General features: G+C 47.9%; 1 protein-coding gene across 1 annotated transcript in view; it reads left to right on the top strand.

Moving 5' to 3' along the window:
• PTH2R (parathyroid hormone 2 receptor) overlaps nt 1–21,291 on the top strand; it is a 147,392-nt gene that overhangs the window by 46,653 nt on the left and 79,448 nt on the right. Inside the window, exon 3 of the mRNA XM_054970136.1 lies at nt 3,995–4,107. Coding sequence (XP_054826111.1) covers nt 3,995–4,107 — 113 coding nt within the window. The remainder of the gene's footprint in view (nt 1–3,994; nt 4,108–21,291) is intronic.

The raw sequence follows: 21,291 nt of genomic DNA, 5'->3' as shown, positions 1-21,291 counted from the left end.
GAAGCTGATGAGTTGTCAGTGCTCATTAAGTACCTATGCAGAACTTTGATGTAAGAACCATGTAAATCACATGGTTACTTCTTCTCTTGAGCTCAGATGAAAACTGCAAGTTCACTGTTCCTGGTTTTATCTAACCACGCTGTCTAATTGGTTAGAAACTCCATGTCTCTTGTTTTGGACAGAACATGAGATTTGCAATCTCTGGTATCATATGTGACAAGCAACACACAGGACAAAGAACATGTTAGAAAGAAAACAAATGAATTATAACAAATTGACCACATGAATGGGAACATTCACCCCTTTGAAGAGTCAGGGTATGGCATTCTTCCCAGGGCTTAATCATTCCTCAGGTGCCAAAAGGAAGAGACTTCAAAATGCCAAAACTTTAAACCAAATATTTCTGGTTCTGGGTAATTACTACAGTCAATCCATTATAGTATCACCCAGATTCCCACTGCAAATAGGAGATGCACTAGAACCCGATCAATATCCAGACACGTATCAATTGTTCATAGCAAGTAGCCTCATTTACGTAACAGATTTTTCAGGTATAAAGATAACCTCCCAAAAGGGTAGAAGGTTTCTCTCTCTCCAGCATGCCTCCAGCCTCCATGTCACCTTTCAGCTTTTGCTCAATGAAACAGCACCAGTGAAGCCATGGTGATGATGACACACTGAGAAAGAGAAATCACTGACTGAATTGCAGCAAGACAGATCATATGGTTGCCAATGAAAGATACATACACACCCTACTTTACAGAGCGTTCTAACATTCGCAGCCTCTGTTAGTAAATCTATGAGTGTATAGCAGGGGTCATTTCTTCCTTTCATGGAATGTGTGCAGTTCACATTCCTCTGTTTAAGCTTTCTTCATAGTGGCTTTTTTTGTTTTCGCCTTAGCCCCTGGTAGTAACTCCTAGGAAGGCAAAACAGGATAAAAATAGCATAATGTGAAGATTTCTGAGCGTTTAAGACTATGAAGCATGATGAACAGTTTTCCGGTAGTCGCTTTTATCCAAAAAAGAAAATGTCTGCTTTTATTAGAACCAGTCAAAATAGTGCATACAACACAGGGTGCGAGTTTCAAATTTTAAACCACGCTTCAAAATAAAAACAAAAAGTGTAGTGCAAACATTTGACACTAGGTGTCAGTGTATATTTGGCTATCCACTGACCAAAAGTTTTTACAATATATTCACATTTTTGTTAACAGTTTCCTCTTGAAAATGGAAAAGTTGTGTTTGTTACACTAACACAGGAATAAATTCACTTGTATTTCCCTCCTTCTTTTCTTGTCGTAAATGGTGTCGCATTTCCGTTTCCTCACTTTGATGAGGCACTGTGTTTTTTCTGTAAACCATTGGTCTCAGCTAAAGGTTTGGCTATCATATACAAAGCCCTTCATGGCTGTGACCCCTCCTATTTGCAGGATGCCTCATTCCCTATGCTGCACCACAACAGCTTCACTCATCTGAGCAGGGTCTTCTGCAGGTACCACCCTGCAAATGGGCTAATTCAATAGCTGCCTGTATATGTGCATTCTCGGTAGTGACTCCCCAGTTATGGAACAGCCTGCCTAAAGAGGTCAGGAAAGTTCCCGCTCTCCTGACTTTCCACAAATAATGCAAAACCAAATTATGCAGGTGGGCTTTCTTACATAGGGCTGTGGTGTACGGAAATGGGGCTGTGGTGTAAGGAAATGGTTCAAAGAGATGCTTTGATAAAGAGTAGGGACAGTAGACTAGACTACTGTGCACTGTCTTTTACTATTGTTTATTTTGTTATGTCAAAATGCTTATTTTCAACATTGCTTCAGCACTATATCAGATTTCTACTTGTCTTCAAATTTCTGCAATCTATATCTTAGTGTATTGTTTATTATATGTCCCAGCTTTGGATCGTATGGAATTATACTATGTAACCCACCTTGAGTCTCAGTGATTAAGGCGGATTATAAATAACAGAAAAAATGCTCCGGATTGCAATTTAGATTCTTAAGCCATTGGACTTTCACTGAAGTGGTTACTAGCTTGGTGTTTTCAATCTTTCTTATTCTGACTGGGAAGTGAACGAACGTGGGGTTTGCGGCAGAGCCGGATCTAGGGGCACGGGTGCCCGGTGCAGCTCTTGCCCGGATCTCTGTGTGTGTGCGCGTGCAGCACTTTCATGATGTCATCATGCAGGGTGGGAGGCGTGCCCGCCCACGCAGCTAGCCAGCCGCCCCAGCACCCAGTGCGCTGTGAAGCTGGTGGTGGCGACGGCGCGGGCATGTGCTGGGGCAGCCGGCTGGCTTGCTGTGCGCATGGGACCTCTCAGCCCTGCACTCAGCCACCCGCGCGGCAAGCCAGATGCCCCAGCACACACTCTCACCACCGCCACCACCAGCTCCACAGCGCACCAGGTGCTGGGGCGGCCGGCTTGCCGCGCAGCCGGCTGAGCGCAGGGCTAAGAGGCCCTCCGCGTGGTTCGCATGCCCCATGCCACCTGCATGGCAAGCTGGCCGCCCCAGCACATGGTGTGCTGTGGAGCTGGCATCAGTGGCCGCGAGGGCGTGTGCTGGGGCAGCTGGCTTTCCGCGCAGGTGGCTGAGCGCAGGGCTGGGAGGTCCTGAGCACGCAGAAAGCCAGCAGGTCCATTGGCGAGGCTGGCGAGGGCCTCCCAACCCTGCGCTCAGCCACCCGCGCGGCAAGCTACAGCACGCTGCCAGGCGGCTGGCAGCCATGCCCAGCGCCCCCTCTTTGGCAGTGCCAGGGGCAGGCATTCCCCCCTGCCCCCCCTCCTCGATCTGGCCCTGGTTTGCGCTTCTGTCAGCTTGGAAGTCATGAGTCTCAGAGACTTTTTCTCTTAGTGACTCACCGGACAGAACCTATTCTATTTGTCTGTCTTTCTCTTTGAAGTGGAGAAAGCCACCCCTTTTGGTCTTCTAAATCCATTTTTGCTTTTGCTTTTCTTGGCAGACCACAAGGGTTCCGTGGGCAAGGGGCCCATTTCTCTCTGGACCAGGTCTTGGCCTCTGATCTCAGTCTGCCCTCGATCAGGAAGTGCCAATGCAGGCTGTCCCCCACCTCCTTCCACACGTGCTGGAAGCCTTTCGGGTGTTCATGGGTTCACCTCCCTCTATTTCCTCATTAGTCAGATTTGAGACTTTCCCTTTTTTACTTCTTTGAGGTCTCTAAATTGGGCTAGCATTTCTGCCCCGCCCCCCGCCCCCCACATTTGCCAGTCCAGTTTTAAGACAGAGACACGACCTCTAGAGCCCACTGGCTCTTTGCCACTGGCGTATTCGAGTTGTTTTGTTGCATCCAAGTTTAGATTTCTGAGATGGTTTAGGCTTCTTTCTATTCATCAGAGCAGTTAGGTGGCTTTGAAAATTATTTCTTTTAGCTAAATTGTTCAGTGGGGTATTGGGAGTAGAGAATGCACACACCCCGTTTTAGATGGTGATGTCATTGCAACTCTCAATCCCCCCAGAGTTGTTCTGCTCCCCCCCAGTACTGGGGCATATTCAAAGTGATGCCAATGGCTACAGTGCATTGAAAGGAAGAACTTCCTGGCCTCTCTCCCCTCTTGTCTACAAGTCCCCTCTTCTATGCTCTCAAAGCACCCCTCCCAGACCAGAAACCTGGGCATGGGAGCCTCTGCAGAGGTAGAAGGAAACCTGAAAAGTCCCTTTGAGAAGCAGTGTCCAGTTCAGCTCTCCCTGCCTGAATGTTGCAAGCACCAAACACTGGGTGTCTTCCTTGCCCAGCACACTGGTTTCAACCTCTCCCCTGCACCAGTGGAATGAAAGTGAGGAACTGCGGCTGCCTGGCATTCATCAGAAGCAGAGATCAGAAGCCTCAAGGAAGGAGCTTTTCTCTTCCTCTCTGCTGAGCACAAACCTGCTCTGCCTTTCCCCGAAGAGAAGTTCACTGCCAAGAGTCGCAGAAGAGCACAGATTTGCCTGAGAGGGTCGTTCTCTGACATCCCGGCCTTGCTCTGTCCCTTCCAGCTGTTCAGAGGCACAGAGAGGGTTTCCCAGCCCAGAGATCTCCAATGGCACGCAGGATGCCCCACGCTTTGGAATTCCTGACAGTGAGCGGCTGCTTCCTGGCTATGGCACAGGTAAGGATTCCTCAGTTTCTTCAGCTAACAGGGAATCTGCTTGCCTGTCTTTGGAGAAGAAAGAAAAACCACAATATTGGCATTTGTATTGCAGATATTGCGTTGCATAATGCTTTAATACAACAGCAAAGAGAAAAAGACAGGTGTTTATTACTTTCTAAAAGGCAAAAAAAACAGTATGTTTTCTCTCTTTTTTTATTCCAGTGTATAACAGTGATTAGCCAATGTTCACAAAACCTATCGGTACATTGCAAATTATTTCTTTACATTCTTTGGTGGTATATTAATTTAGTTAAGAAAGCTACATTCTAAACACCATTTCTAGCCCTGGCATTTTAACCACATTTGTGGGAACAATTCTCTAAACAGCTGTCAGTTTTCAAGGGACTCTAGCATCCCGTTATTTTTTAATTATTTGTCCCTCTACATTCCAGAGGTGGCATTTTTAAAAAACCCTGCTTTGCAGAGTAAATAGAAACAATGGAGTAGCAGTCTAACTTGTCTACAGATTGGGGTGTGGAAAAATGCAGTAAAAGTCTGAAATTATCTGTTGTAGGAATGAATCTCAAGGCAATGGTTTAATTGCTACACTGTGGATGAATTACATTCTTAATTCCTTTTGACGAGTGCTTAAAATTCCTTCCAATAGATGTACCAAAGAACTTCTTAATAAAGGAGGACTACAAATGATGTAAGCAAACAAACAATCTGATATCTCAGAGGTTCTACACCTCTGAAGACGCCAGTCACAGCTGCTGGCGAAACGTCAGGAACTACAATGCCAAGACCACGGCTATACAGCCCGGAAAATCCACAACAACAATCTGATATCTCACTGGTCACATATTAACTAATTTGAATGTTTCATCCATTTCAGGCACCCGCCTGTTTGTTGAAAACTGATGTTAGTGCAAATAGGATCCTTGGAAATTGCTTTCCCCAAGTCCAAGGGTTCCTGTGCTATGTAGAAAGGAAACTCCACTTTGTCTCACTTCTGTTGTGTATCAAGCTTGTTCCGTTTCAGACTGGTGTTTCTGGTTGCCACAGTCAGTCCTTCTTTCCCCACTGTAATTGGAGACTGGTTCCAGTGCTTGGGGAGGGAGTGTCTACACCCATCTTTTCAAAAAGGCAGCTTGTCTTGCTTTTGGTGAAAATACTGAATACTTTTACCTGGTGCACTTTGGCATCCTGAGTTTCGACCAGAAACTTTAAAAGTTCTATGTTCAGACTTCTCTTTTAAAACAGGGTGTCAGATGGTGGGTAAGTTGAATTCCAAATTTCCATCAGTTGTGAAAGTATCCTAAGACTTAAAAAGAGGATATTCTTAAAGATAACTTGCATGCTGCTAGTATGAACATGCATGGAAATCCTACTCTACCAATTGGAAGCAGTAAAAAAGAGCAAGAGTCCAGTAGCGCCTATAAGACTAACAAAATTTGTGGTAGGGTATGAGCTTTCGTGAGCCACAGCTCACTTCTTCAGATACTTCTTCAGGTATCTGAAAAGGTGAGCTGTGGCTCACAAAAGCTCATATCCTAACACAAATTTAGTGAGTCTTGTATGTGCTACTGAAGAAATGAGCTGTCACTCACAAAAGCTCATACCCTATCACAACTCTTGTTAATTTTATAAGTGCTACTGGATTCTTGCTCTTATCTACTGCTACAGACAGACCAACATGGCTAACCATCTTGATCTAATTGGAAGCAGGTTTGGCATTTGGACAACTTTTATCTCACAAGGAAAACAGTGTGCATTGTGCTGCAATTCTGGCTGTGGTTTGGGAGCTATCACCATACCTTGTGGTTTGAGGCAGAAAGGGAAAATATCTTATTTCAGACTTTTTAAAAAATTTAAATACTTTTTAGCCTACTTCTGGACTCAAGGCAGATTACTGTGAACAATAAAAGCATACAAATAAAACAAATATCACCAGAAAACAACTTTCAGGTGCCCTTAGGCTCCCTCCCAGAAGTGCTTCCGAAAAACTCAGCTTGCCCTATCTTCACACTCGTAACAAACTGACATCTTCAGGAAAGCCATTCTTTAACACAGAACCAGCCATGAGGAACCCTCAAGAGAGGCTGACCTAAAACCCTTTATGAGAGAATGACGTCTGTAGTAATTAGCCCATTCCGCATAGGACATGCTCCAAACTTCAGCTTTGTATGTGTTCAGGAAGTGGCTTAACCATCTTTTGGTACTTGAGTCAAGAGGCAGATGTGGCCCAGGTATCTATTCATATGTGCCCATCACAGCATGTATTCTGCAAACATGAAAACTTTCCTAATTAACATTCTCCTTATCTCCAGTCTCCAGTGTGCAAATGGGGAAATCTCACATGTGGAAAATCAGACTTACATTCTGGCTACCAGTGCAAATTCTCCCTGCCAGAAAGAGAATGTTATTCAAGTTTATGAAAGGCTACCAAACACTGCTCATCCCACTTTTGAGTCCTGCCTGTGGCTAGCTCTATACTGCCGCACTGACCTCTGTTCTATGCAAAACTTTGAGTCTCTCTACACGAGACATCTTACATGGGGACACTCAAGTGTAGGGAGATGAAAAGTTAGTCGGGAAGCGTTGTTCAAAAAGACAGAACCAGCAGAAATCACTCCTCAGAGGGTTTGTTAATTTTATCTTTGCCTCCCCTAAGGCTCTGTCAATTTCACCTCCACCTTGGGGAGGCAAAGATGAAATTAACAAACCCTCTGAGGAGTGATCTCTGCTGGCTGTGTAGAAAGGTGAAATTGACAGAGCCTTTGGTTCTGTCTTTTTAACTACGCTTCCCAGCTAACAGTGCATCTCCCTACACTTGAGCGTCCAGTATATGATGTCTCTTATAGATTCTTTGTGTCCTAAAGTTTGACCCAGCCACGGTCTCTTTTTCCTTCCTCGATTTCTGTTTTGCAGTCATAAACCTGCATCTTTTTTAAAGGTGGAAAGGCATGATTGCTACAGACCATTGCCTGCTGGTAAATGTAATACCTGTCTTCTACTAAAAATAGCTTTATTTTGACCTATTTTCTCCACCTCCTTACTGATGAATAGTAAAGAGTCCAGGAACGCCTTTAAGACCAACCAACTTTATCGTAGCATAAGCTTTCGAGAACCACAGCTCTCTTTGTCCAATGCAAATTTATTGTAGCATAAGCTTTCGAGAACCACAGCTCTCGTCATCAGATGCAACTTATTGTAACACTAGCAACAAAGCCCGTTGTGAGTAAAAAAATAAAACGGGCTCTAGAAAGGGGAGGGTGGGCGGGCTGGCATTCGCTCCTCCTCTGACACTAATTCCAGCTGGAGGAGGGTGGGCATGGTCATCTGCTCCACACCTGATCTGCCTGATCTTGGCCATGTGAAGGGGTGTTGAGTTTGCTACCTGCTCCATGCATGATACATGCCATGTAAAGGGGGGGAGGGGAATTGCCTCCAGTTCTGCACCTGACTACATCTAGGTGAAGGGGGGGCAGGCATTGCTGCCTGCTCCAAGCCTGATCCCAGCTGGGTGAAGGGGGGTGGGCATTGCCACCTGCTACCTGCCGGGTGAAAGGAGGAACAGGCATTGCCTCCTGCTCCATGCCTGATCCTGACAGGTGAAGATGGGTGTTGGGCTTTACTAACTGCTCTGCTCCTGATCCCAGCTGGGTGAAGGGGGTGCGGGCATTGCCACCTGCTCTGCTTCTGATTCCAGCAGGTTGAAGGGGGGGAATGCATAGCTGAATGGTTGGCTCCTGACTCCAGCAGTGTGAAGACGGGGGTGCATTGCAGCCTGCTCAGTGGCTTATTTTGGTAGGTTGAACAGGGTGGGCATTGCCACCTGCTCTGCTCCTTATCCCGGCTGGGTGAAGGGATGAAGGGCATTGCTTCCTACTCTGCACCTGATCCCAGCCAGGTGAAGGTGCGAGGTGAGCATTGCCACCTGCTCCACTCCTGATCCAAATTGGGTGATGGTGCGGGGCAGGCATTATCACCTGATTTGCTCTTAATACCAACTGGGTTAAACATCCATATAAGAGTCCCTGAATTGCACACACTCACGCCCCTTCCCTGTTATAGGGCTGCCAGGTTCCCTGGTGGGGGCGGGGGTCATGTCTGTACCCCTACATCCATGCCATTGTTCTATGTGGTGAACCATTGTTAATGCTGTAGCTTAATGTCATTTTGTGAATGCCTTAACCATCACTTTAGTTTCACAAGCATCCTGAGAACACAGCTGTCTTATCTCCTTCCTTTGAAGCTCCCGGGAGCGACCTTTGCACTGCCTGAAATGTTACAGTTTAATCTTATGCCTTTTGTCCTGTCTAGGCTGATGTATAAACCCTAGAAGAAATTCCCATACCATTTCCCACATGAACCTGTGGTTTAGGTGGGAGGGGGGAAAAGACTGGGTATTTAGAGATGTACTTTCTTCAAGTCTCTATTCCTATCAAGGAAGTATGTACTGCTGAGATGCTTTCTTGCCTCTGAGTAACTCTATGGACATATATATGGAAATGATTGGATTTCTGAATAAAACCATTTAACCAAGAGCTTGGACTTCTTGTTGCAATGGTATAGAGACCTGTCTACCATATCCTGTCACCCATAGCCTGACAGTGGGTGATCCCCTGCTCCCACCCTCTGCCTGTGCTGGAATGCAGGCGGGGAGTCTGCCACGAGCCTCTCTGAACGTCCAGAGTTCAACCAAGTCCACGGGGGAGCAGGCAGGAAGCGTAGTCCAAGGAGCCAAATGCAAAGGTCAGAGTCAAAGAGCAGTCAGAGCAGAACTGAGTTGCAGTAGAACTGGGCGGGTCTGTGCGCAGGTGCTTCTGCAACGAGGGAAAGGGCGGGAAAGGCACAGAGACAGGCCTCCTGGGGCATGCTCCTGGTGTGGCACTGTCAGACTGTGGCTAAATAAGGTACTCTCTGCAAGATTCCCTTTAGAAGCAATAATAAGTCCAATGTCTGGCAAAGGAAGCTTTATTGCAGAAAAGATCCATTATAGTCCACTGTCCTGAATAGAAGACTCAGGATGGTACATGATCATTGTTACCAATGAAGAGCAAGCATAGGATACAGAGTAACAATACCCATCTGGAACAACCTCCCCCCACAGTTCTCAAAACAACATCTTTCAGTCCTGGGAAGCTGCTCTCCTTCAAGGCCAATGCCTGGTGGAACGGTGTTAGACAAAACAGTCTCCTCTGGTGGGAATGCTGCTTGGGAACTGGTGCACCTGAGGAGAAAACACTTAAACACTAAAAGCATTAGAAAATGGAGTCAGTATAGTTAAGATATATATTGGACCTGACATTTCTGCCCCCCTTAAAATAGATCCCCCCCTGGTTTATATGGGTAGCGAGTATGAAAAGCTTTGGTTAATCTAGGAGCATGAACATGTGCAGAGTTCACCCATTCATCGTAACCAGAATCAAAGTCCTTCCATCTAATGAGGTAAAAAAGCTGATTTCTCTTGATTTTAGAGTCCAAAATTTGTTGTACCTCATAGTGTATTTGGTCGTCAATTAAAGTTGGAATGGGTGGAGCTTTGATATGCCATTTGTTGTCGGTGGGAGCTTTCTTCAAAAGGCTGACATGGAACGTATCATGCACATGGCGAAGGTTCTTGGGCAATGTTACAGCAACAGTCACTTTATTTATTACTTTGCGCACAGGAAAAGGGCCTAAGAATTTCAGAGCGAGTTTGCGGCTTGTCTGAGCTAGTTTTAGGTTCTTTGTGGAAATATACACATGGTCTCCTGGTTGTAATTCCCATTCGGCCACACGATGGCGATCTGCGTACTTTTTGTAATCCAGTTTGGCTTTTTCGAGGTGTCTCTTAATGATAGTCCATTGCTGCACCGCCTCCCCCCACCATGAGGATACATCTGGCAATTTAGAGGAATGGAGAGGGGGTGCGTCCAATGGGAAGGGATTGAAGTGAGTCCCATATACAATTTTGAAGGGGGCTTCTCCCGTTGAAGCGTGTACACTGTTGTTATAGGAGAATTCGGCTAGAGGGAGAAGGTCCACCCAGTTATCTTGTTGGAAATTGATGTAGCAACGAAGGAACTGTTCTAATATTTGGTTTGTTTTTTCGGATTGTCCGTCGGTTTGTGGGTGGTGGCTTGAACTGATACCTTGTTCAATATTCAACATTTTCAAAAGCTCCCGCCAGAAGTTGGCAACGAACTGTCCGCCGCGATCCGAAATCACCTTGGACGGAAAAGAATGTAATTTTACGATGTGTTTTAGAAACAGATCCGCTAGTTTTCGAGCGGAGGGTATAGCAGTACAGGGGATAAAATGGGCTTGCTTGGAGAACAGATCTACCACAACTAAAATACAATTATGTCCTTTTGAAAGAGGTAGATCAGTGATAAAGTCCATGGAGATTACTTCCCAGGGCCTGTTCGGCGTTTCTAATGGTTGCAGGAGACCCGGAGGTTTCCCTTTCCTGGTCTTTGCGCTGAGGCAAACAGGGCAGGAACTAACGTATTGGGAAATGTCTTTGCGCATGCCCGGCCACCAGAATTGTCTTTGAACTAGGTGTAAAGTTTTCAGATACCCATAATGTCCAGCAGTGGGAGCATCATGACAGCGTCGCAAGACTTCCAGCTTAAGGCTGTCCGGGACATAAAACTTGCTCCCAGCTAGCCAATCCCCCTGTGGGGATTGGGTTAGTTTGTTTCGCGGAGCTTTATCCCCCTCCTTCTCCACTTCAGTTTTAAGTTTCGATTTCCATTCTTGGTCGGCCGGGAGGGGCTGCTTAGCACGGCTGCGAGTAGTCACCACGCCCCCAAGTTGCTTAGGTGAGAAGACCGTGTCGACAGTCTCCGCCCGTTTGCTCTTATGTTGGGGCATGCGCGACAGGGCGTCTGCTAAAAAGTTAGTTTTGCCCGGGAGATAATTGAGGGTGAAGTTGAACTTGGAAAAGAATTCCGCCCACCGCAATTGCTTGGCATTCAGTCTGCGTGGGCTTCGGAGGGCCTCCAAATTTTTATGATCTGTCCAGACCTCAAAAGGGTATCTCGCCCCCTCCAGCCAATGCCTCCAGTTTGTGAGAGCTGCTTTCACTGCAAAGGCCTCCTTCTCCCACACATTCCAATTCCTTTCTGCCTCTGAGAACTTTCTAGACAAGAATGCACAAGGCCGCAATTTCCCATCCTCCCCCTTCTGCAGCAAAACCCCCCCTATCGCCGTATCGCTGGCGTCGACCTGTACTATGAAGGGGGACTGTTCGTTGGGGTGGGAGAGGATGGGTTCCGTTACAAATTGCTTTTTAAGGCATTCGAAGGCCGTTTGGCAATCGGGGGTCCATTGTAGTTTAGCAGAGGGTTTTTTGGCTTGGTCCCCTTTATCTTTGGTTTTCAGCAATTCTGTTAAGGGGAGTGTGATTTGGGCGAAATTTGCTATGAAGTCTCTATAGAAGTTGGCAAAACCCAGGAAGGATTGTAGTTCTTTGCGGGTGGTGGGTGTTTGCCAATCCTGGATCGCCTGTATTTTGGCTGGATCCATTTTCAACCCCTCTTGTGAGATACAATACCCAAGGTAAGTGAGTTCGGTTTTATGGAATTCACATTTGGACAATTTGATGGGCAGTTTATTCTTCATCAAGGTGGCCAGGACCTTTTGTACCATTTGAACATGTTCTTCCTCGGTGTCAGAATAAATTAAAACATCATCAAGGTACACCACCACCCCTTTGTACAAAAATTCATGTAAGACTTCGTTTATCATGGACATGAACACAGACGGGGCTCCCGTCAATCCAAAAGGCATAACTAAGTATTCATATTGTCCGAGGGGCGTATTAAACGCGGTTTTCCACTCATCCCCTGCCTTGATACGAACGTGGAAGTAAGCATCTTTTAGATCTAATTTCGTAAAGATCTTACCTTGGGCCACGACGTTGAGAAGGTCTCGGATGAGCGGTATAGGATAGGCGTTGTTGGTGGACACTGCATTTAGTCCTCGGAAATCCGTGCACAGTCTGAGTCCCCCGTCCTTCTTTTTCACGAAGAGAACTGGAGCGGCGTGGGGGCTAGAGGCTGGGCGGATGAACCCTCGTTGGAGGTTGGTGTCGATGAATTTCCGGAGCTCTTCACGTTCATGGAGACTCATGGGATAGAGTCGTCCTTTAGGCAATGAGGCTCCGGGTAAAATTTCCACCGCACAGTCCGTTCGTCGGTGCGGGGGTAGAGTATCAGCTTCCTCCTCCGAGAAAGCATTTAGGAAAGGCCAGTATGGTTTGGGTATTTGGTTGACTTCTTCTTGGGTGAGGAGGGCCTTTTCTTTGTAAGTTGGGTCCTCGCCCCAGTTTTGATTCCAACGGTGAAGTTTACAGTTGGCATGATTGAAGGTAATACATCCTTGAGCCCAGTCTATGTAGGGATTGTGATCACATAGCCATTTGCTGCCTAGAATTAACGGGTACTTGGCAGTAGAGCTGATGACAAAGGACCTCTTTTCCCAATGCTGTCCCATGCCTGTGATCACCGGGATGGTTTCAGTTGTGACCGGATTCATGTTGGTACCATCCATTTGTTCAAAAATTACTGGATTTTGTAATTCCCGAGTTGGTAAGACTAGTCCATTGACTAGAGCTGGGGCTATGATATCTCTTGAGCAACCCGAGTCAATAAGAGCTTGCACCCGAATGTGCATTTTTCTCTCTGGGTTGATTAAAGTCACTGGCATGAATAAAATGGACCCAGGTGGCCGGTTCCGTGCAGGGACGGGCTTGGGGCGGATCTGTCGTTTGGGCCCTTTTACGACAGATCCATCTCGTTTCCCGACTGGGGACTTTCTGGATTGACTTCTGCAGATGGGGAAGCGGGATCGTATTCCATAACTTCTTCCGCTTCCAGCCCTCTTTCTGAGGCTGGCCTTTGGGAAGCGCCGCGGCCTCTGTTTGCTCGTGGAGCTGGAGTCGGGCGTTGGAGCGTAGGGAACGGAGCAAGGGTTGGACGCCGTAATTGGAGCGGAGGTCTTTGCACAGGCCGGTAGGGGCATTGTGCTGCAAAGTGACCAGCCTGTCCGCATTGCAAACACAGCCCTTGTTGCCATCTAGCATCTCTCGCTCCACGGGTGGCGTAGCCAGCTCCCCGAGCTCCCTTCTGTAAGGTCAATGGTCTTCTTTGTCCCGTTTGTTGTTGTTGCTCAACCAAACGGACTTCTAAAATGCGATTCTCCACTTCGCAAACGAGTTGAATCCAACCTAACAGCGTAGGGGGATTGTCTTGCATGAGGGCTCTGTCCAAAAGTCTCGGATTAAGTCCTTGTTTGAACAGAATAATTTTTGTGGACTCCTCACACCTGGGGCACTTGGCAGCCAATTGTCGGAATTTCGTGATATAGTCTCTCGCTGACATGCTGCCCTGCTTAATGGCCTGCAATTCTGTTCGGGCCCTGGTTTCCTCTAAGGGGTCTTCATATTGTGCTCTAATAGCATCTACCAACCCCTGGAGAGTATCGAGTTCTGGGGCCCCGATATTATATAGTCCTACGTACCAGTCCGCTGCTTTCCCTTGTAAGCGGGAGCCGAGATGTTCAATTTGGCTGGCCTCGCTGCCGAAGAGGTGTCCCCACCGGTTGAAGAATTGCACGACTTGCACCAGAAAAAAGCCCAGTTTGGAGGGATCCCCATCAAAAGTGGCGTCCAGTTTCACCCAACCCATTGGGAGGTCTTGCCTCGGAGCCGGTGCTGGGTAAAAGTCCGCCGGAAGCATCAATGGCACTTGAGGTATGGGGGGACCAGGTTGTGCTGGCGGTGGCATCACCGGTTGAGCCGGGGGTGGCGGCCTCGGCTGGGCTGGCGGTGGTGCTCTCGGCTGGGCTGGTGGTGGTGCTCTCGGCTGGGCTGGTGGCAATGCCGGAGGTGCTGGCCGTAGCGGTTGAGGTCGGTACGGCGGAGTAATAATCGGCCGCTGAGGGATGGGTTGGTGGGGTCGTAGTGGTGTAGGCCCCATCGGTTGGTTCGGAGGTGGTCTTACGGGCTGTTCCAGTGGCAAACGTATCGGCTGCAGCGGCGGGGTTAGTTGTGGTCGAAGCGGAAGGGGCCGCAGCGGCGAAGGCCGAATGGGTGGAAGGCCGCGCGGGCTTGCCCCTCCAGGCGTTGTTGTTCTGGGAAGCGTCGGCTGGCCTTTTGGCGCTGGTAGACCATCTCCCGGAGGTTGTCCGACGGGAACAGTTTCGCGCGGTTGACCTGGGGCTCCCTCCCCTGATGGAGCCACGGGTGCTCCCGCTTGGTCCGGCCGGACCGTTTTCGGGGAAGTATGGGGGGGTATCACCGGTGTATCACTTGGCTTTTCCTCCCCTTCCGTAGGCCTCTCAACGGGGGTCTCGTCTGGCGGCACATCCCCTCCCGTGATAGGAGGTTCGATGGGAGTCTCACCGGATGGCACAACCGGGTGGTCCCTTCTCGGTGGAGTTTCCCGCTGAGGGGGAAGTTCCTTGGGTTGTTCTCCCGATTCGCCAGGATAGGTGCCCCCCTCGCCGGTAGGCGACGACCGCTGCTGAACTTCCTCCATCGGATAGGAGATGACACTTTGAAGGGTAGCTATCTGTATCGCCATCTCTTCAGGAGACAGTCTTTCCCCTGCCCCCATTGAGGAAATCAAATGAATGGCGTGAGCCAAACTTTCTTCCATATCCATCAGCTTAGCTTCTAATTGTTGTATACGACTTGGCCCTGGTTGTTCGCTCAGGGAACCTTCATTCGCTGTACTCACCGGGGAGAAAGGGCCCCACGGAGGAGGGTCCCCTTGAACTATTCGCGACCTCGCGGCTAGAATTCCCTTGGCCATACCCGTCACGGCCGAGATGCTGGTATCTACCGCATAGGTGCGACCTCGTATCTGCTCCCAACTTGGTTCAGGGACTTCCGTTGGCTCCTTCCACGGGGCAAGTTCGGAATAATCCCAACTCAGGGCGCCTCGGCGAGACGTGTCCCCCTCCATCTGCTCAAACGTCCTGTTCCAATATCGCCATGGTTGGCTGCTATCTAGTTCCGGGACGGTTTCTAGGCTTCGGCGCCCGTCCATCGAGACTCGTGGATGGAGTCCACCTGCCCGGCGCTCTCTGGTTTCTCGGGGTCTGGCTCCCCACTCCGACGGGGTGGGTACCGAGATCAAGGGGAGAGCGGTTGCTTTCGGCCTTGCCCCGAGGTTGCTTTCGGTCTCGTTCCGAGTACTGAAGTCGATGAGAGGCAGGGTAGAAGTGGAGACTCCGGTTCCGTTCCCGGTTGCTCCCAGCTCCTGGGAGTCTTGGATTTGCACCGGTTGATTGTCGGGAGACGCATACGGATCAAACAAAGGATCCCTGTCCGGGACAACCTTGGATTCCGCTGGGCCCGACTCAGACATGATTGGTAACAAAATGTCAGACTGTGGCTAAATAAGGTACTCTCTGCAAGATTCCCTTTAGAAGCAATAATAAGTCCAATGTCTGGCAAAGGAAGCTTTATTGCAGAAAAGATCCATTATAGTCCACTGTCCTGAATAGAAGACTCAGGATGGTACATGATCATTGTTACCAATGAAGAGCAAGCATAGGATACAGAGTAACAATACCCATCTGGAACAACCTCCCCCCACAGTTCTCAAAACAACATCTTTCAGTCCTGGGAAGCTGCTCTCCTTCAAGGCCAATGCCTGGTGGAACGGTGTTAGACAAAACAGTCTCCTCTGGTGGGAATGCTGCTTGGGAACTGGTGCACCTGAGGAGAAAACACTTAAACACTAAAAGCATTAGAAAATGGAGTCAGTATAGTTAAGATATATATTGGACCTGACAGGCACAACAACATCATTCCTTGTGCACAATGACATCACTTCCTAGAGTGACATCATCACACAGCCCTGGGAGAGCTCCCAGGCTTCCTGCTTGGCCAATTCTTAAAGAAGCAACCATTGGGGGCCAAAGCACAAAGCCTGGGAGCACTTCCAGTGCCTGTATGATTATGTCAGTCCAGTAAGTGGTGTCAGTGTGCCGCGCCGGGAGCGTGTGCATGCAAAGACATTCTACAGATAAGTGCTAGGTCCCCCACCATCACCAGGAGGGTAAGGGGACCTGGCAACTCTACACACAGATGAGGCCTCCTCCTTTCTTCTGTAACGCCTCCTTCTCCACTTTCTTGATGCCTTGGCAAGAAGAAGGGAATGAGCAGCAGGAAACACATGGGCAAGCATCACATTGATAATGACTGCTGTATATGATACCAACCATGACTGCCTTCAGACATCACTCTAAGTAACAATAGCCTGGCATATGCAAGAACCACATAAGTTGCCAGGCGCAAACAGCTTCCACCCCCACCCCTTTCTCATACTGAGAATCTTGCTTAGAAACAGACAAATGTGAATGCTTAGGTAAACTGGAGTTCATTTTCTCCTTGTGAACTGGAATTGTAAATCTGCATTAAATTTTAGTTTAGAAGTGTGTGTGTGCAGAAGCTCTGTACCTGCATTGTTAAATACAGTTGCATGCACACCTGAGTTTCTTGGGTCTTTCTCTCATTTACAAGAATAAAGCACTCTATCTGGATTCCCATTCAGTCCTTCCTTTTGTGCGCCTGTTTCTTCCTAAATCCTGCCCTGCTCTGCCAAATGTATGGAATGCTATGGAAGCCTCTCTCACATTAGGGTTGCCAACTTGGAGTTGAGAAATCCCTAGAGAATTGGTGGTAGAACCTTGGGAGAATGGGGCTTAGGGAAGAGAGGGTACTCAGCAGGGTACCATGCCATAGAATCCACCCTCCAAAGCAGCCATTTGCTCCAGAGGAACTGATCGCTGTGGTCTGGAGATCAGTTGCAATTCTGGGAGATCTCCAGGCCCAGCGGGAGGCTGGCAACTCTACCTCAACCACACACTCACCCTCTTCCTCCATAGAGGATTACCCTTCATATGGCATCCAAACTATAGGAACATTGCATAAAGAAAAGTACCAGCTTTCTTGGAATCAAAGCATAACGAAAAGTGAAGACTCTGAATGAAAGTGTCAGGCTATGGATGACAGGATACAGCAGACAGATCTCTGGCCCATTTGCAGTAAGACACCAGTACTTAGTCAAATGGATTTCATTCAGAAATCAGGTCATTTCCATATTCAGGTCCATAGGTCTTACTCTTAGGAGTAAGACAAGAGACGAAGCAGCTCGAGTACAGATTGACAGGAATGACATGTGAGAGATAAATTTCTTTTCTAGTCCACTTTTCCTCCCCCTCCCAATTATAAACTTTTTTATATTTTCAAAGGCTTTCATGGCCGGAGAACGATGGTTGTTGTGGATTTTCCAGGCTGTATAGCCATGGTCTTGGCATTGTAGTTCCTGACGTTTCGCCAGCAGCTGTGGCTGGCATCTTCAGAGGTGTAGCACCAAAAGACAGAGATCTCTCAGTGTCACAGTGTGGAAAAGATGTTGGCAGGTCATTTATATCTACTCAGGAGGGGTGGGGTTGAGCTGAGTCATCCTGTAAGAGTTTTCCAGGGTGTGGAATGCTAATGGAGGGAGGCTTCACTGTATCTTTTGCATATGGATGGGTGCTTGATGTACTAATCTTCTCTGCAGGGCTATTGTCGGGTATAGAGAGTTTTGTTAGCCTGGTGTTTTTCAGGGCTGGAAACCATGCTCTATTCATTCTTAAAGTCTCTTCTTTCCTGTTGAAATTGTGCTTATGCTTATGAATTTCAATGGCTTCCCTGTGTAGTCTGACAAAGTAGTTGGAAGTGTTGTCAAGTATTTTAGTGTCCTGGAATAGGATACTGTGTCCTGTTTGAATTAGGCTATGTTCAGCCACTGCTGATTTTTCAGGATGGCCAAGTCTGCAGTGTCTTTCATGTTCTTTTATTCTTGTTTGGATACTACGCTTTGTGGTCCCGATGTAAACTTGTCCACAGCTGCAGGGTATATGGTATATTCCTGCAGAGGTGAGGGGGTCTCTACTGTCTTTTGCTGAACGTAGCATCTGTTGTATTCTTCTGGTGGGTCTGAATACTGTTTGTAAGCTGTACTTTTTCATAAGCTTTCCCATCTGATCAGTGATTCCTTTGATATATGGCAAAAACACTTTTCCTGTGGGAGACTGTTTTTCCTTCAATAACATTCAATAGCATGAAAAAAGCCAGTGTCATTCACCGGCTTTTGTCATTCAACATCTGAAGTTACTCCACTCACCAACAGATAAGGACAGATGGACTCACATTCTAGTGGTATCTGAAGAAGTGAGCTGTGATTCACCCTCACAAATAGGGATGTGCGTTTCGGCATTCAGAATGCCGAAAGAATGCCGAAATAAAAGTGTTTCGGCTTCTTTCGGGGAATGCCGAAACGTTTCGGGGAATGCCGAAACGTTTCGGGTAGCCGAAAGAAAAAAGCCGAAACGTTTCGGGATTCTTTCGGCTTTCTTTCGGCTTTTCAATGGGAAAATGCCTCCGTCTTCCCGGACGTCTGGGGGAGGCATTTTCCCACAGAATAAGCCCAAAATTGGTGGGGACCTTCCTCTAACCCTTCTCTAACAACCACCCAAGTTTCAGACAGATTGGACTTTGGGGGGCCATGTTATGGCCCCCCAAAGCAGGTCCCCCCATCCTCCCATAAGAAAGCGAAGGAGCAGCATATTGTTAGCATGCTGCTGCTAATCTTCCTTCATTATTTCCTATGGGGAAAAAATGAAGAAGCAGGCTTCCTTTGCCAGGGGTGGCATTTTGCATGCAAAATGCCCCCTCACCCTCAGGGGCCCTTCTCCCACCCCTCCTCCCACCCCCCACCAAGGCTCAGCCTGCTCCCACTTGGGGGGGCCATTTCATGGCCTCCCCAAGTAGGTGCTCTAATCTCTACCGCTGACAGCTGGGGGAGGCTTGTGTTGCCAGGGGTGGCATTTTGCATGCAAAATGCCCCCCAAGCCCTCAGGGGCCCTTCTCCCACCCTTCCCCCCACCCCCCACCCAGGCTCAGACTGCTCCCACTTGGGGGGGCCATTTCATGGCCTCCCCAAGTAGGTGCTCTGCTCTCATCTCTACCACTGACAGCTGGGGAAGGCTTGTCTTGCCAGGGGTGGCATTTTGCATGCAAAATGCCCCCCAGCCCTCTGGGGCCCTTCTCCCACCCTTCCTCCCACCCCCCACCAAGGCTCAGACTGCTCCTACTTGGGGGGGGCATTTCATGGCCTCCCCAAGTAGGTCCTCTCAGCCCCTAAAGTCCACCCCTTACAGCCCCACACAAACCCAATTCCCCCCCAGCTGCCACACACAGACCCAAATCCCCACATTAGCCCCTCACAGACCCAAATCCACCCCCACCTGCCCCACACCCATAACCCCAGGAACAGGCTGGCAAAGGCCAGCCCTCTCCCTTTGTTCCCTATGCTGGGAACTTCTAAACTCTCTTTCCCTGGGCAATTCTGCACAGCCCAGGGGTGCCACAATGGTGGGCACACTTCTGAGTGCCAGCTGGTCCCTGTGAAAGAGCACCTGAACCACAGACACCCTCCCTCAAATTCCCCCACCACCTACAGAGATGGCTGGCCAGCCAGCCCCATTGTTCCCTATGATGGGAACCAACTGCACAACAAAGAATAAAACAAGAACAACACAAAATAAAGTTTTAAATTTTTTTCTCCCTTCCAAAGTACAAGTAGGCAAAGCATTATGACACATTACACCAACAGTCCCCCACACAGAAAATAACACAACTCACTTAACATCAGAGAATCACAAAGCATGATTCCTGTCAAAAACACTTTATTTCTTGAACAGCTTTAGGTTACACAGCAGGGGGGAACACCAAAGGGCATGGCAGCACTATCTTACACAAAAATAACACAACTCACTTAACATCAGAGAATCACAAAAACACAATTCCTGGCAAAAACACTTTATTTCTTGAACAGCTTTAGGTTACACAGCAGGGGGGAACACCAAAGGGCATGGCAGCACTATCTTACACAAAAATAACACAACTCACTTAACATCAGAGAATCACAAAAACACAATTCCTGGCAAAAACACTTTATTCTTGAACAGCTTTAGGTTACACAGTAGGAGGGCACAACAGGGCATGATAGCAATGTACTACAAAAAATGATACAACCCACTTCACTGTTTTTGACAGCAATTGTGTTTGTGTCATTCTCTGATGTGAAGTGAGTTGTGTTATTTTTGTGTAGTACACTGCTTTCCTGCTCTGTGGTGCCTTCCTACTGTGTAACCTAAAGCAGTTACAGAAATAAAGTGCTTTTGACAGCAATTTTTTGGGGTGATTCTTTAATGTGAAGTGAGTTGTGTTATTTTTGTGTAAGATACTGCTTCCATGCCCTTTGGTGTTCCCCCCCCTGCTGTGTAGCCTAAAGCTGTTCAAGAAATAAAGTGTTTTTGACAGGAATTGTGCTTTTGTGATTCTCTGATGTTAAGTGAGTTGTGTTATTTTTGTGTAAGATAGTGCTTCCATGCCCTTTGGTGTCCCCCCCCTGCTGTGTAGCCTAAAGCTGTTCAAGAAATAAAGTGTTTTTGACAGGAATTGTGCTTTTGTGATTCTCTGATGTTAAGTGAGTTGTGTTATTTTTGTGTAAGATAGTGCTGCCATGCCCTTTGGTGTTCCCCCCTGCTGTGTAACCTAAAGCTGTTCAAGAAATAAAGTGTTTTTGACAGGAATCGTGTTTTGTGATTCTCTGATGTTAAGTGAGTTTTGTTTTAATTTTTCTGTGTGGGGGACTGCTGGTGTAATGTGTCATAATGCTTTGCCTACTTGTACTTTGGAAGGGAGAAAATAATTTTTTTTAAACTTTATTTTGTGTTGTTCTTGTTTTATTCTTTGTTGTGCAGTTGGTTCCCATCATAGGGAACAATGGGGCTGGCTGGCCAGCCATCTCTGTAGGTGGTGGGGGAATTTGAGGGAGGGTGTCTGTGGTTCAGGTGCTCTTTCACAGGGACCAGCTGGCACTCAGAAGTGTGCCCACCATTGTGGCACCCCTGGGCTGTGCAGAATTGCCCAGGGAAAGAGAGTTTAGAAGTTCCCAGCATAGGGAACAAAGGGAGAGGGCTGGCCTTTGCCAGCCTGTTCCTGGGGTTATGGGTGTGGGGCACGTGGGGGTGGATTTGGGTCTGTGAGGGGCTAATGTGGGGATTTGGGTCTGTGTGTGGCAGCTGGGGGGGAATTGGGTTTGTGTGGGGCTGTAAGGGGTGGACTTTAGGGGCTGAGAGGAC

Source organism: Eublepharis macularius, chromosome 2, assembly GCF_028583425.1.
Source record: "Eublepharis macularius isolate TG4126 chromosome 2, MPM_Emac_v1.0, whole genome shotgun sequence".
Classification (NCBI taxonomy): domain Eukaryota; kingdom Metazoa; phylum Chordata; class Lepidosauria; order Squamata; family Eublepharidae; genus Eublepharis; species Eublepharis macularius.
The sequence above is the reverse complement of the archived record's forward strand: the minus strand, read 5'-3'. Positions and strand labels throughout refer to the sequence as shown.